The sequence below is a fragment of the Daktulosphaira vitifoliae genome, unplaced genomic scaffold (assembly GCF_025091365.1).
Source record: "Daktulosphaira vitifoliae isolate Bord-2020 unplaced genomic scaffold, ASM2509136v1 Scaffold_1, whole genome shotgun sequence".
In the NCBI taxonomy this organism is placed as follows: domain Eukaryota; kingdom Metazoa; phylum Arthropoda; class Insecta; order Hemiptera; family Phylloxeridae; genus Daktulosphaira; species Daktulosphaira vitifoliae.
The window spans coordinates 37,763,130-37,778,795 of NW_026099572.1; the positions used below are offsets into that span (position 1 = coordinate 37,763,130).

Here is a 15,666-nt window from a genome sequence, read left to right on the forward strand (position 1 = left end):
AATTAAAACACGATTTATTTATGTTGATTGTTTAATTTTTTTAATGTTATTTATTTATATTAAACCCGAAGTCTATTAAACTTTTGATTAAGATATATCAGAAACTAAAATAGGATGGTAATAAAATATTTCTCCTAAATATATTTTTGAGTTAATCAAAATAGTTATTTCACACGAAATGTATTGAAGTCGCGTGCACATGTTATGTAATATTTGAGTGTAACCTACAAAATATAGACATTCATAAACGTTTTTTTAATTTTATTTATTTATTTTTATTATTAAAACAGACAAGTAGCGACTTCTTCTCATTTTGTGTTTTTTTATTGGTGAGGTAAATTTCGCATTTCAGTTTTTCTAACATGATAAAATACTAAAATGAGTAAGAAAAATAAATGTAAACTTCACCAAACTATACTGTATATGTATGATAAATTAGAATTATGAATAAATCTAATATTATATTAAATGCAGTGCGCACACATTCATATAATTCCGGAAAGAATAATTTTTATTTTAAGTTTTAATTTAAAAAGAAATGATAATTCACATAAGACCAATTATTTGCTTGAATAATGTTCTCACAATACAACTACTTTAATTACTACAGTTGTTACATGTCTCCAGGAAACAAATTTGAAAGTACTAATACTTTTTTGTGGCCCATTTAAAAATTATTATTTCTTATAACATAATTTAAAGAGATCATCTCAAAAGAACAAACTCATAAAATATTTAAATAAAATTATTATTTATTAATTTTCATAACATATTAGAAATACTGAAACAAACATATACTGTACAGAATGGTTCAATAAGTAAGAAAATAGGTCAGTTGTTACAAATATTGAGAACATTTCCTTACTTACTAAACACTCTATATAAATAACTTATATCATATTGAATGTATAGCTGAGTTCCCATTACTGGTCTATTTGTAAAATTATTTTGTATTTTCCATGTTTTAATTATTATTGAATACTCGATCCAAAAAAAAAAAAACTTATTAATTTTTTAAGTTAATAAGCTAATATTAGTTGACAACTCTATAAGATATAAGCGATGGACCTAAAAATTATTTTATAACAGGTAATTTCATAAAACTCATTATTTTAAGGGTAATTGATTAGTTTGTGTTAAAAAATCAGTTTGTATAATAATATAGTACAATTGAAGATGTATTTTATTAACTAATTAAAACATATAATTAAATGAATTGAATAAAAATAATATTTAAATAAATAAAGTAGTACACCGTTCCCATCTATTGCGTATTCGAACAAATATTTATAATCCCTTTGATTCGTGTCACAAATACCGACAGCCGTCGGGAAGATTCCTTGAACACTCGTACAAGTACACCTCTCTCACAGCTTCATAAATATAGACAAATAACGTATATTCGGAAATAGACTAGTAATTGGAACCCGGCTTATAATTCTTTACCAAAAAATTTATCGATTTCTCCTGTAGAAACCTATTAAGTCATCCATCATCGTTAAATTCTTCATTTAACAAATACCCTGAAGACAGAAGTTTACATAAACTTAACGTTTTATAATAAGCCGAGCGCGGTTTTTTAAAATGAATGCTAGTCTATTTAATAGATGGGACTACACAAAAATATCTTGATAAAATTTTTTTTAAAAGATTAAGACAAAAATTTAAGTGTTTATAATGAAAGTCGTTTCTTGAGTTAACTAAATGATATGTCAATTTAAAAATTCGTGAAAATAATCCAATTTAAACAATTTTTTTACATGCTATTATTACTGTAACAAATCTCGTTAGAGTTTTAAATTTGTTAAAATAATTTTAAATAAATATAAAATTATTTTTTACTTTTAACCAATCTTAGTTAAATTTATTAAATGCTTAAACTTTGTAAAAGTAAATATTTCCAATCAATAAAAAAAGTAGAAAGGATATTTAAAAAAAGTTGTATTTATGAGTGTTAATTAGAAAATATAGGCATTTTAGCCCTTAATAAATACAAAAAATTACTTAACATAACGATATTTAGGGCACGTTGTATAATATTTTTTATTAACATCATAAAAGTTAATGGAATGTCCCTCAACTTACTGCCAACATATTGAGGACGAACTGTAGAAATTAAATACTTGATCATTTATACGGTCATCTCTATAACTGCGTAAACCTAACCGCTACAGTAATAATGAAATGAAAATAAAGGTAAAACGTTCCTTAACATACTCATTATTTTATAACATATTTTATCTAATTTTATTTTTAATTTTCGAATAACTCATCTATTTATAGTTAGTAATTCAAAGAAAAGTTAAAAAATAAATAAATTAGTTAGTTGTCTGATAATTTATAAATTTAAATGAAAAATTAAATTTATAAAATAAGTATTTTGTAAACTTCAGTAAACTACATTTATCTAACAAGTAAAATATTTTATTTTAGACGGAAAAATTGTTTACTATAATTCTAGTTATAGGTCAACAAGTAATGTTAAGTCATACTTTTATGAATAACTACCAGAGATCATAAAATCTTGTTTTACTTTATACACTTGATAACCAATTTGATATTCTCTTTCACATTTGATACAATCCGACATAAATCTTTTCCTGGCTTCATCATTGAGAGTAATAAAAAATATAAATTGCTTTGTTGTTTTCTAAAATAAGCTATAGTTCTACAATAATAAGTTATAAAATATGTTATAACATTTTGTTCTACAACGTTTATTCTAGTTTAATAAATACTTTTGCAAGGAAGGAAATCCTTACCCATAGTCGTAACTCAATGTTACTATAAAGTATCGAAGCTGTCGTGTGCCTAAAACTTATGATCGCACAAAAAGTTCATAGACTTTTTTTTTTTTTATTCAGTGAATAATAAGCATAGACATGTTAATAAAAATTAAACTAATTAATCAAGAAGTACAGTAAAAATACGGATTTACGAAATAGTTTATTTTTTCAAAAGCTTCAATTGCGTTGTACCAATTTAGATGTGCCGGATCAAAAATTAAAATATAAATATAAAACAAAAGTATACTCCGATTTTAGTTTTATTTTATAAGTTACAATCTAAGAACTTACAACTCGTTGCGAGTTTAACCTTAATAAAACTTATTGAAACACTATTTGGCATTTAAAATTAAATTATTTTGTGAATTATATTGTACCTATCAGTATTTTGAAGTCATATTAAGTACTTCAATATTTATTATCTAAACAAGATTTCAAAAAGAGTATTTAAATGCATTTAATACTTAAATTAGCTTGTTAGTTAATGAACTATTAAGTATATTTTGATTTCAGTTTCTTAGTAATAAAAATGTATATTTACAAATCGGAAAATAAGTTATTTTAAACCAGAAGAGATTTCTTTGGGTATGTCGAGGTGTCACACTCTTCAAATGTTTATTAAAGTTATATTCGTGGTTATTATTTTTTGAATATATTGTGGACTTTTTTACTCATTGAGGTAATTTTGTTCGCAGACTTATCACCAAAATTGGCAAAATCAGTGTTGAGAAAATTATTTTGTAAACGGAACTCATTCCACATACTAGTTCTTTTTTCTCAAAAAGAATTAGTTCACCTTTTCTTAATTTTTTTTTGTTAAAAAAAATATTTACTTATCTGCTATTATTATTATCTTAATGTTATAACTATAATTTAATATTTAAGTATAGGTTATAATTTAATAATCCAATGTATAGGCAAAATTTGACACAAAGTGTTTGGAATATCTAACTTAATTTCTTGCCTTTTTAAATTTTTGTTTAATTAACAGGTAATTTTCATCATTTTTTTAGGGAGAGAGCTGCGACAAAATCAAGGGACAAAGTCCACTCTGGATATCTCAGATTACGTTTACGATCTTAAACTTTCAAAATATTAAGTTTTTAGTGTAGTATTTATTTTAATATTTTTGATAATTTTATTAATATTAGAGTAGTGTGTCAAAATTATAAAATATTGATTCGACCAGTTTGGACTTATAGAGTTTAGATCTGGAGCTATGCTAAATCATCCAAACAAAATTATTCTGACATTTCAATCCATAGCACTCGGCTTATAACTTTCTTAATACGTTTTAAACAACACACTGCATAATTATCTAAAACTGGAAATTGTAAACGAAGTAGCACGAAACTCTTAGATTCCATTGTAAGCTTGAATTAATCACAATTCTCTAATATCAAATTTATTCCTCAAAAAAATTTAATATAACCAATCCCATCGTCTCAAAAAGCGATGGTGCAGAGACCTTCTGAAATATTAAGAAAAAAACCCTTAAACTAGAATTCTGTCACTAGTTAGCCTCCCATCTAAGTCATTGTAAATAACAAGCTTTGTATCTAATATCAGATTTGCCTATTATGTTTTTTATTATTGTAAATAAACTCTACTAATAAGAAAAACAATGGTTGATAAATTTTAAAAACATAAAATTAAAGAAACTATAAATTTTGTTCATGTTGCTCATACATAAAAAATTGATCACGTTCTTAGTTTTTTCATTTTTGGAAAGAAGCAGTTACTAGGTTAATTTCTACAAAAAAACAAGAGTCTATTATTTTTGGAACGAATTCCTTCATTCCACACCCTCCTAAAAATAACTTCTAGGATCGCCCCTGATTATAAACGACCTATAATCGTACTTTAAGAAAAAATAAACAAAATTGATATTTTAATTTACAAACAAAATATGTAATTATTATTGTAAGAGTAATGCTAATTTAATTTTGATTAGAAATTAAAAGAATAAATACTAACAGGAATTAAAATCTTTAGAAATAATGACGACGTATTTTAAATTAGTTTGGTGGGTAGCTGTACTACTGTTTAAAATTAATCGTAAATGTGTATTTTAATTACTATAACGATACACCTGCCGGCTGGAGATGTAATATTACAGTGAATATAAACATAATAATAGTAATACACCGAAAAATAATCGTTATCCATACCAATTAATATTCAAGTAACGTTTTTTAGTCTTCAGAAAAGTAAACACGCATTCGCTTTATGAACCCTGCATAAATTATTTGTTTGAGTTCTACTATTGACTTCTTCTCTTTACTATACTTGAACGTTATTTAAGTACCAAATGCTTTCAATACTGTATTGATAATTTTCTTTAAATTAATGAAACATGAATAAGAATTAATTAAAAACTGGATATTAAATGCAACTGGTCATCTTAATGGTTACAAATATCTTGCCGAGTCCAATGTTTTTTTAAGATTAAATTATAGAATTCAATTTTTTTAGGTAAAATTTTGAATTATTTAATTAATTATTCTTTTTTTCATATATATGTTTTTGACGGCTGTTTAAAACGGATAAGGTTACTTGTCTAAATGTAAACATTGTGACAAATCCAAAAACTAAGTAACGATTTATAATATAATAAAAGTTAAGCTGTTTTAGATAAAAATTGTATAGTATCATGCAAAACCGTATTTGAAAATTTTGGCGTCCCAAGTTTATGTTTAACTTCCCAAAAACAATATCAATATTACACTAATTACTCCTTCTATGATCAAAATTCTTAAATATTTCTTATAAATGTAATGTTGGTAATATGTAATCATTTAATAGTAAAAATAAATTAAAATATTTTTTCAATTAACCTATTTACATAATATACTTTTTAATGTAATTTCTCCTTTCTCGATTATTGGAAAAATCTTCAATTATATATTCACTATAATTAATAAGACGTGATTCAATATTTAAAATTAGTCATTATGCGGAATTATTCAAACTCAGATACGCGTTTACTTTCCGAAATTACCGCTGCTCGGTACAATTAGTCGCTCTAGAATACTAAGAAATATAAAATATTATGTAATGCTATACGTGTAGAAAACTATTATCCAATTCATGTATGAAATATAATATGAATACTATATCAATGTGCTAATGCAAAATACACACACAATTAATAATATATAAAGTAATAATACATACAAGTGTAAAACGATTTATGTTAATATATTATACACAATAATTATTAATAATAAGCCTTTTACAAAATACAACTACATGGTATATATAAAAAACTGCGTCATTGTCACAAAGCAATTACTATTGAATATCACTATAAAATTATCATTGTTTCATTGATTGCTAAAAATAGGTCTTTTCGAATACGTTTATTATTGAAGTATTATTATTTTGACGATTGTAAACAATATTACAGTTAGACAGTGTTAAAAAACATTTTCCTAATTATCAAATTACTTAAATATCGAATAAAAGTATTTTTTTCATTACCTTTTTTAAAATTGATTACATTGAAATATTTTGCAGCCTTCAGGCATGTGACCAATCGTGTCCCCCTGAATACAAGTCTGGTACCATGCTAATATATAGATAAATACATAAATATCAATACAGTAAAAAAAAATACAAAACTACAGTATTTAGAATAAACGAAAAATAATAATAACTGTAGTTTAAAATTTACATCGTAAAATAATAAAAACCAAAATGTTCAAAATCGTCAAGTCAAAGAATATTAAAAACTATACGAGTACAATATAGTTTTATGTGTAGAATACCAATTTATTCCATACGGGGAGTATAAATTACATTTTTTTTTTTAAATAAATGTACCTGATTTCTCTTAAACATGGTATGTTTATTAGCCAACAAAATAAAATTTCTTATTAAGTAAAAAAGTGTTGGAAAACATAAAAAAAAAAACTATCTTGATTGATTTTATACATCTCGTTTTTAATATTCATTGGTGCGCATCATGATTTTACGTATCTAGGTAATGGACATAAATTTAATAGTATAATATACATAATATTTAATGGGCAACACTAAAATTGTTCGCCGTTTCTCACTGTAAATGCGGTGAAGCAATCGCGAAACTTGCCATAGAAATAATATGAATGTGGCAACCATAAAGCATATTAATGAAAGGCACATTATTGGTTTATACTCTAAAATTTCTCATAATACAAATCAATACAAACGATTAATTGTTACAACAATATATTTGTGGATCCAATTACTTCTCGATTATATTAATTACGTTTTTAATGTACATTAAGTCGTCAACTATAGGAATTTATAACTGTTTAGCGTACGGCAATTTGAGGGATTCTCCCTAACAATTATGTGCATATATTTTTCGTATAGAAATACAGGCGGAGCTGAGCAACTAATGGACGTAAGAGTAATAAAACGATTTACTTGAATGGTCATAACGTGACAATTATGATGATAATTTAAGTCTGTCGGCGGCGTCTTCGAGGAACGCATCATTTATCGGTAGGCAGGTAAACAAAGTACGACAAATCACGTAGGAATGTTGAATAAAAAAAAAATGTTTTTCACAATCTTTGTATATTTAAACGTGCATAACGAGCACGACGAATTTCTTTCTACAGCCATTCAATAACACCAATCAAGCCAAATATGTTAAACACTATTTGATCATGCAGAATACGTGGTTGAATGTAAACTAACAAAACACTAAACAAAATAATTAGTTATGGATCTTGTGTTTAGATACTCGGCTAAATATTTCTGATCATGCCCAACGTTACAAATATTTTAACACAACCAAAAAGTTCTCACGAAAAAAATTTTAGACGGAAACATAATAGTTTACTGTTCAGTGATTTCGACGAGATTAATAGTTATGCGAGTTTCTTTTATTAGGGAAGCATTTTATATTGTTTAGTTTAATGCTGTTTTCTTAGGGTACTCATCGCATGATTACAATAATCGCATAGTAGCTCGATAACACTCATTAAAAGATAAAAATTGTTGTTTTTAAAAAGTAAATTATGACACAGTTTGAAACGTTTACACATTTACAACCGATCATTGCTGTGCAACCAGTTTAAATTTTTTATTACTATTTTATTAACGTTTTATGAGACTTAAACAGATTCGCCGTGCAATTTTAACTACCTGCAAACGCCTCGGCTATATGAGCGCAGTAGGGTTAGTTCTGATGCTTTTAGTGGACATTGTAATCACATGCTAATAGGAAGTACTATATAATTCTGATTATTTTAGTGTAACTATGTAACAACTGCAAAATTCACATTTTAATTTACCTACTTTGGATAAAAAATACTATTTATTTATATCTGTATCAATTGATTATTTTATAAATGATACATTATACATCCTTTGGGGAACATAGTTGAAATAAAAATAAAATGCATTTGTTATTTATTTATTGAAACATAGAAATGTAGAACAGTAGCAAGTAAAAATTATGAAAAAAAACGTGTTGGTAAGTTTACAATAAGATTATAGTGCACAGTTTAAAAAGCAAGTACAATTTGATCCTACGAGGTGGCTCTATATTTTATTTATATTTTTTTTTATAATGGACCACCATTTAAGATGTGAAACATGATTTTTTTTGTAGTACTCAATTTTACCTGATGATGTAGTTTATTTAGAAAAGGTTAAACGATTTAAAAGACACGTAGCATTAGTGAATTTTATATGGTTTAAATCCCTTGAAATTAAGTAAAAGGAACAAGTTGAAACGATGAAAATAACTTGTAATAGAGAACGTTTACTCCACCCGATATTGAAATTTATACATTATGTTAACCCATTTCTCTGAATTATTTTTGTATTTGTAAACGTTCAATTTAAAAAATATTTGAGTTGTCTAATTTCAAAAGGAAATATTTCCAAAAAAAAATTGTTGTAATAATTCAAAACAAAATTATTTTGTTTATCCTTAGCGGATTGGATTACAACTGGACGGAAAAAAAGTTTAATTACAAAAAAAAATTTTTTTTAACTGGATGACTCATATTTATTTATTTATATTAAGCAAAATTAAATTGAGTATAATTCATGTTAACATCATTAAAATTAAATCAAAAGGTTGATACATTCATTAGTTTTAATCATTGTACACAAAATATACCAATTATTTTAATCTTCTAGTTATGCCTCAAAAACGGCACTTATAAAAAATAATAATTTTAAAACTAGTAAATTCTTTGAAAGCAATTTATTTCTATAATACATGTAGGAAGAACGTCAAATGTATACCAAGTAATTGTATATAATTGTGAATTTAAATTTGTTAATAAATATAATACATTTATATATTATATTTTATCTATCAATCTCAATTGAATTATCAAAGATAACTCTAGACTTAAAATTATCTTATTTTTCGAGTAAATAAATAATTGGTAACAATGTGTTTATTACACCAATGTTATTTTTTAAACGTGTGATCAACTTATTTTTGAACATCAATTATTAGTGAGTTTTTCATAAAAAAATTATCATTAAGCATGTGTATCACAGTGAACAAATTGAATAGTTCACTTTCTAGAATAAATTCTAAATACACTGCTGAAAATAAAAATTATGTGATAATGTACTTATCGTGTAATAAAATCAGCAAACGTTATTAGGGAAACTGTTTATTAAATTATAATTAACTAAATGACAATACGTAACATGCAATAAATCATTGTAAATAACTGTAGAACAAAAAACTTCACGGAAAAATTGACGAATAAATAATTTTTGAAATCCTACAGTTTAAACAAATAATGTATGTCATTTCTAACGAATAATAATATCATCATCGTAATTCAACTAATCAAAAAACAAAGCATTAAGCAATCATAATGACCACACTTTAAAGCTGTCGATGGTTAGATAATTTGGTTATTTTACTAGCATAACTGAAATAATATTATACAATATATGATAGATTAATATTGCTTTGTAAAGAGTAAATAATATTGATTTATTAATTTGAAACTAAAATTCTACGGTAATTCCAATTTGACAAAATAACGCGTTCTAAGAATTGTTACCAAGAACTATAAATATGCGCAGCCATAAAACAGCAAATTAACTTTGATAAGCACAACGCATAATACTATAGCTACATTATTACTTAAACTTGATCGTTATATTATATTAGTACAATTATTGTAGGACTAAATCAGCGTTCTCGAGCAACAGTAAAATGAAAGCCCAACATTTTTTTTTACACTACTGAAAAATGTATTTAATCAAATATTTCGAGGGAAGCATAATCGCTTCAAGTCACTTATCACGGACTGTAACAGATAAATACATAAACAAGCCTGATTTACAAAATTTGATTATAATCAATAAGGAGTAAACAATAAGAGACGGCTCCTCGGCTCGTTAACTACTGATAATTTGACAACAAGCATGTGCTAAAAAAAACCATTGACCACAACAATATTACGCTCATTGTTTTGACTACAATAAGAGTACGTTGTTGGAGGAGCCATAACACCGCTTGGCATCGCCACGTTACAGCCGACGGTGTTTGCCGTCTACAAGAGATGAAAAAACCGGCTCCAACCCCACCAAGTCCGCGTGTGGCGCGCGACTGCCGGCTCAGCATTCGGCCGGTGACTTCACGAGAGTGTTGTGTGTTCCGTCCGTCGGGTGCAGTCAAATTGGCTAACGGTCGAAATTTTATTCATCGCGTTTCCGTATTTTCGAATACAAATTCAGCTCGTTGCCGACCAACACAATTTTACTGCCGTTCGGTTGTGCGAATAGTTTTGTTGTTATATAATCGAATAATAATAATAATATTCATTAGATTATTTGCGAGTGTTCGATACTTAACTATAAGGTCACATTTGATAAAAAAAAAAAAAAAATGCGGTAACCGTATTACGGATCTTGTGTTTTTCTTTGTAACTTGTTTTCAAGTGATATTTTTCATATGGTTTACATTTGAGAAAAAACTAACGACACCTAATTCAACATGAGGATTCCGCTGTGCGCTTTTCTCGTCTACTTATCAGGTTAGTTTGCGAAAAACTTTTTTACTCTCGATTCTAAGGTACCAAGATTGTCGAGCAACGTTTTTAAAAATTTATTGCTCAATCGTCTTAAGCTCCGCAGAAAATCCAGACATAAAAAAAAAAACGCTCGACCGACACTATAAATTCCGTTTTATGTTGCTAAAATAACTCGTAAGTGGATGTTTTCCTTAGTGGAAAAATTTCCTCCGAATTAAATATTAAATTATCCAAAGGCGACCTCCGTTAACAACCAGAAAGGATATCATTGGACGTACTGCAGCTTGTAAAAAAAAAAATCGTGCATTTGTTATAAATAATTTAAGTACCATAACCCTTGAACCGACCAAACGTTTCTTAATCCGCTTAGGTAGACCTTATTATCGTTGTAAAAGTGAAACCGCTCGAGTTTATATAAAATGAACTTTCAGTCAATGCGGTTGTGATTTTTTTTTCCATATACATGTGGAGATTATGATTAAATTTTTTATTGTTCATTATCATATATATTTCTTTCCGTGTACAAGTACTCTTATTATTATGATATTCAATTTTAACCACGACGGAGTTTATTCAAATGAATTACCCTATTTACTATCAGTATTTTCATAATCCAAATATAGTGGTTTCTTATATTTTCACCTGTTACCTATCTAAATCTTTCAATAACAATATTATACAGTCGTTGCATCTTATAATGATGTTTTAGCCTCGGGTTCACTGAAATCAAACACCGTGTAATAGTGAATCCCTGTAAAATTTCTATCGTTTTTGGAACCGCTAGGGGAATTTTTCTTGTTATAATGGGTCGTTGAAAATGCACGTACAACAGCCTACCAGGTAAAACGCACGTTGTTACCAAAAGCGATCGCAACATCGACGGGACTCGTGTGCGGCCATTGTGTCCGATGAAGGTCTCTCGTGTATCAACTAAAATATATAGATCTTTTTTTTTCTTTTTGAATACCAGCTAGATTTTTGCATTGTTGTTGTGCCCCACACGAACGTAAAGGTATCGACGTATAGGTAACAATTATGCCGTAGGTCCAACATGACCCGTATGTTGTATACATATTTCATATTTGTATTGGGGCAATGTATTCAACTAAATCTCCAGTAATTGCGAAAAGTAATGCAATTTTTCACATAATTCCACACATTTATTTTTTCCATCATAACACGAGCAATCAAAATAATTGCCGGCTACCATATTATTATTGTTTGGACATGACCCAAGACTTCTCTTTACGGTCCGCGTGACCGTCTAAAGATTTAATGTATTCATGCACATAAATTGCAAACCCGATCTGGTCGTTCTAAGTCACGTTCCGACGGTTAAAAAACGTTTTTTAACATTTTTTTAAACTCCCTTCTTCCAAAATTAGTACATATGTTATCACCATTGGGGTGCTCCGCATATTTCTGTCGTATTTGTTCAAGGAAAATGATTCAATAATCTGAATAGTTGATACTTTTTTTTTTAATTTCTGCTGATACATTCTGTTTACAATTGTTATATTATTCTTAAATTTACTTGGAAATTCGACAGTCTGTGCAAAAAGATCAATCAAATACGGTTTTAAACGATTGTCATTGTCTTTGTATTTATATAAACATTCGACTCAATACAAATACGATTGAATGCGTTGAAGTTTTTTTTTTATAATCTGTTTGAAAAAAAAAATACTATGCTTCTCACAAAACATTGTAATTATATGTTTGTGATAGCAATTTGTTCTTTATTTTTTCAATTGAAAAACTTATTAAATTGTCTTGGATTACCCCGAAGTAAGTCATAAACTTAAGAAGCATGGAAATTCGATGGGCAAACTAAACGTTTTCTTCTTCGTCTTTTGTTTTTCGTGACAATAATGATTTCGTAAAACAATTTGTCTTGCAAAAAAACACTTGGAAGTTTAAACGTTCGCTAAAGTGTTCTCTTATAATGTTTTCGTTCGCATTTCATGACCAAAACTAATCATAATTATTCTTTGTAGAGCGGCGATGCACTTTATAAGTTAAAAAATGGTAGAATAAATATTTCTGCATTAGTATGATCTTATTTAAGTTATAATATTCTAATAGGTATGTTGACTCATTTGAATACTTTTCGTTTTTTCTATCGTTTTACGACTACGCTTGTACATTAGGTGAATGTTGTATTATTTGCTGAATTCTCTTTTAGAAAAATATATTACTCTTTTATTGCCCATTCGTTGTAATCCGAGTACACCATTGACATTTAATACTATGACGCATAGGGATTTTATTTTTATGTTTTTTAAAACGACATAATTTTTAGTCACCGTGGTGTTGTATTGTAATTTTATCATAAAAACACTTAATCCGCCGTAACCATCACTTTCTCTCCGGTTGGTATTTCCGATTATTCGGCTTAATTCCGCGGGCGACGGCGCGGCGTCCAGTAATTTACATGAAATCACACGATTTTTTTATACGTATATAATATAATGTGCGACAGACGCATATGTAACCTTTACCCAGACCACCGTCACTTTTTAGGAAAACCACTTAGAGCGATGAATAACATGATGACGAAAGAGGATATATCGTCGAATATTACTTGCATCCTATTGTTATCAACGAGTAATTTCGTGGCCTTATAACACGTGTATTTTAAAACGGCATCGATCGGCGGCGGTATTTACTCATTTCATTAATTACCCTCAGTTAATGTGAATAATATATATATTTTAATACATTTTTATGGCACGCATACGCGTTATTAGGACCTGATTTTTCGTAGAGCGTCTCAAATACCTGTATAAGCCATCGGCAATCTTAATTATTGTCACCACATGACGGCATTACGACCGTTTATACACTTTTCGCGAGTTGCACAATGTAACAGCATGCTGTCATTGTTCTTCAAAACACCCACGGCGCCCCAGTTTACGGGCAAGATTGCCGAAAACAGAACGTTTACTACCCGCAATGATCCGATCCGATTAGGTTGTGTTCCCTTTTATTTATTTGTTCATTTCGCGATCGACCCGAATACGCGAAAAAGTTCACACAATTTAAGATTTTTGTCAAAAAAAAAATCAAACGTAATGAAATTACGGCGTGCGGCGGTTTGATACAATAGTTTAGAACATTTCATTCCTCTACGTGCAGCGCAATCCGCAACTGGCCGATCAATTGCTTTTTACTGAGCTCATAAACTATAATTTCATTCCAATTATTTTCGTTTTGATTGTATTAAAGTGAATTGTCATGAGATTAAATCGGAGCGTGGCAGCTGTGATAGTCCACCGCATTGCGTACTGTCCGGTGAAATGGCTTAGTTACGGGCTCAAGGCGAGCTTAGACACGTTTCGTGACTTGAAATGTAGTTTTTATGGTATTGCGACAAATAAGCGTTGGAAATTTAGACGATTTACTGGCTCCGCTGTTTACGTAACGCGAGAAACGATTTACGATTTATGATCCGACGACGTTATCAAACATAGATAGTGTACGCGTCATCTTTTTGAATAGTAAGCCACTATCAAAATATGCGCGTTCTGAAATGTACATCGGAACTGTCAATAGAGACTGTACATATAAGAGCGCTCGGTATCGAAACGCTACCGTAATCCTCCTTTTGCTCTCCGCATGAGTGTTAATAAAAAATTAAGTTAACCAGTTGTCCCGAGACGCTACCGTGTGTGTGTGTGTGTGATAAGGGCTGGTGTGGGTGCGCTTATTCAATATTCCCGAACATAAATCATCAGCAACGGCGATGTCTCTTGCCGGTTGCTCATGGGACGTCTTGCACGCCAGGGTTCTCTGAAGTAAATATACTGTCGGCACTAATGTCGAATCTCATTACTGACAAATAAATTTCCACATGAGATCGCTATAAACTTCACGACGTTATTACCCGTTTATAAAATTTTATCACAGCATGCGTGAGTATACCGTGGGCGTGTATGACGTGTATTTTTTTTTTCTCGGATATTCTATAATATTGTATTTTTTTATGGAAAAAAAACGGTTTTGACTCAGGAACTGGTTTTACTCGGTCGCTGGCGCGCGCACTCCAAACCAGTTTTGTTTTCAACTACACAAGTGTGGGCATTGGCGTCGGGCTGCTGAGGTCTCCTCCACTACTAATGTCTGGTGGTGATCGATAGGGCGCCGAACGCGACTCATTTTAATATTTGTTTTACCCCGTCGGCCCCGGTAGTGTAATGATGTACCGAGATATAGATAGGACGTAAGGTACACGGAATGGAGCGGCCCGTCTTTTGATCCCATTGCTGCTGCTGCTGCTGCGGCGGTTATTATCGATGGAAAGTTTGCTCGTTTCGCCGCAACGACTTTTTTATTTTGTCCTGCTAGTTTGGTAGTTCGTCATTGCGCAGCCAACGTGGTGTTGTTTTCACGCGCGTGTGATCGTTACACGTGATAACCGTATTAACAAATCTGGGCATTTCGGGTTTACACATTGCATAAGGATTTAGTGGTCGTTTGGTGTGTCATGTTGTTATTTTACTTTCTGAAAACAACGGCACGGGCGAGCGTGTGCGTGCACGACAGTGGCGACGGAGGCACACGACTTGTCGTGACCGTCCAGAAGGAACAATGGTCGCAACGGTGGCAACGCGGTGATAAACCTTATCCGCGTCGGTGTTGGACCGGTGCTCGGCAGTCCGTTGAAGAAAAGAGTCGTTGTTGTTAACGTTGTCGACGGTTTGCTGTGTTTGTGTAAGGATTAAAAAGAGAGTCGGAGAGAATAAGAAAATATGTAATAATAACAGAGCCAGAAATAAAAAATTCTCGAAATAATGGTTTTGTCCGGCGTCGTGCCACGAGCCGACCCGGAGGGAACCGCGTGACTAGCGACAACACTAAATGCTATG

General features: G+C 29.7%; 1 protein-coding gene across 3 annotated transcripts in view; it reads left to right on the forward strand.

The window, feature by feature from the left end:
* Nucleotides 1–10,372: 10,372 nt before the first annotated feature.
* The window catches only part of LOC126895460 (hemicentin-2), a 45,052-nt gene continuing 39,758 nt past the window's right edge, over nt 10,373–15,666 (forward strand). For all 3 annotated transcript variants that reach the window (XM_050667322.1, XM_050667323.1, XM_050667324.1), the window contains exon 1: nt 10,373–10,801. In XM_050667322.1, the coding sequence (XP_050523279.1) occupies nt 10,762–10,801 (40 nt within the window). In that variant the 5' untranslated portion in view covers nt 10,373–10,761. The remainder of the gene's footprint in view (nt 10,802–15,666) is intronic.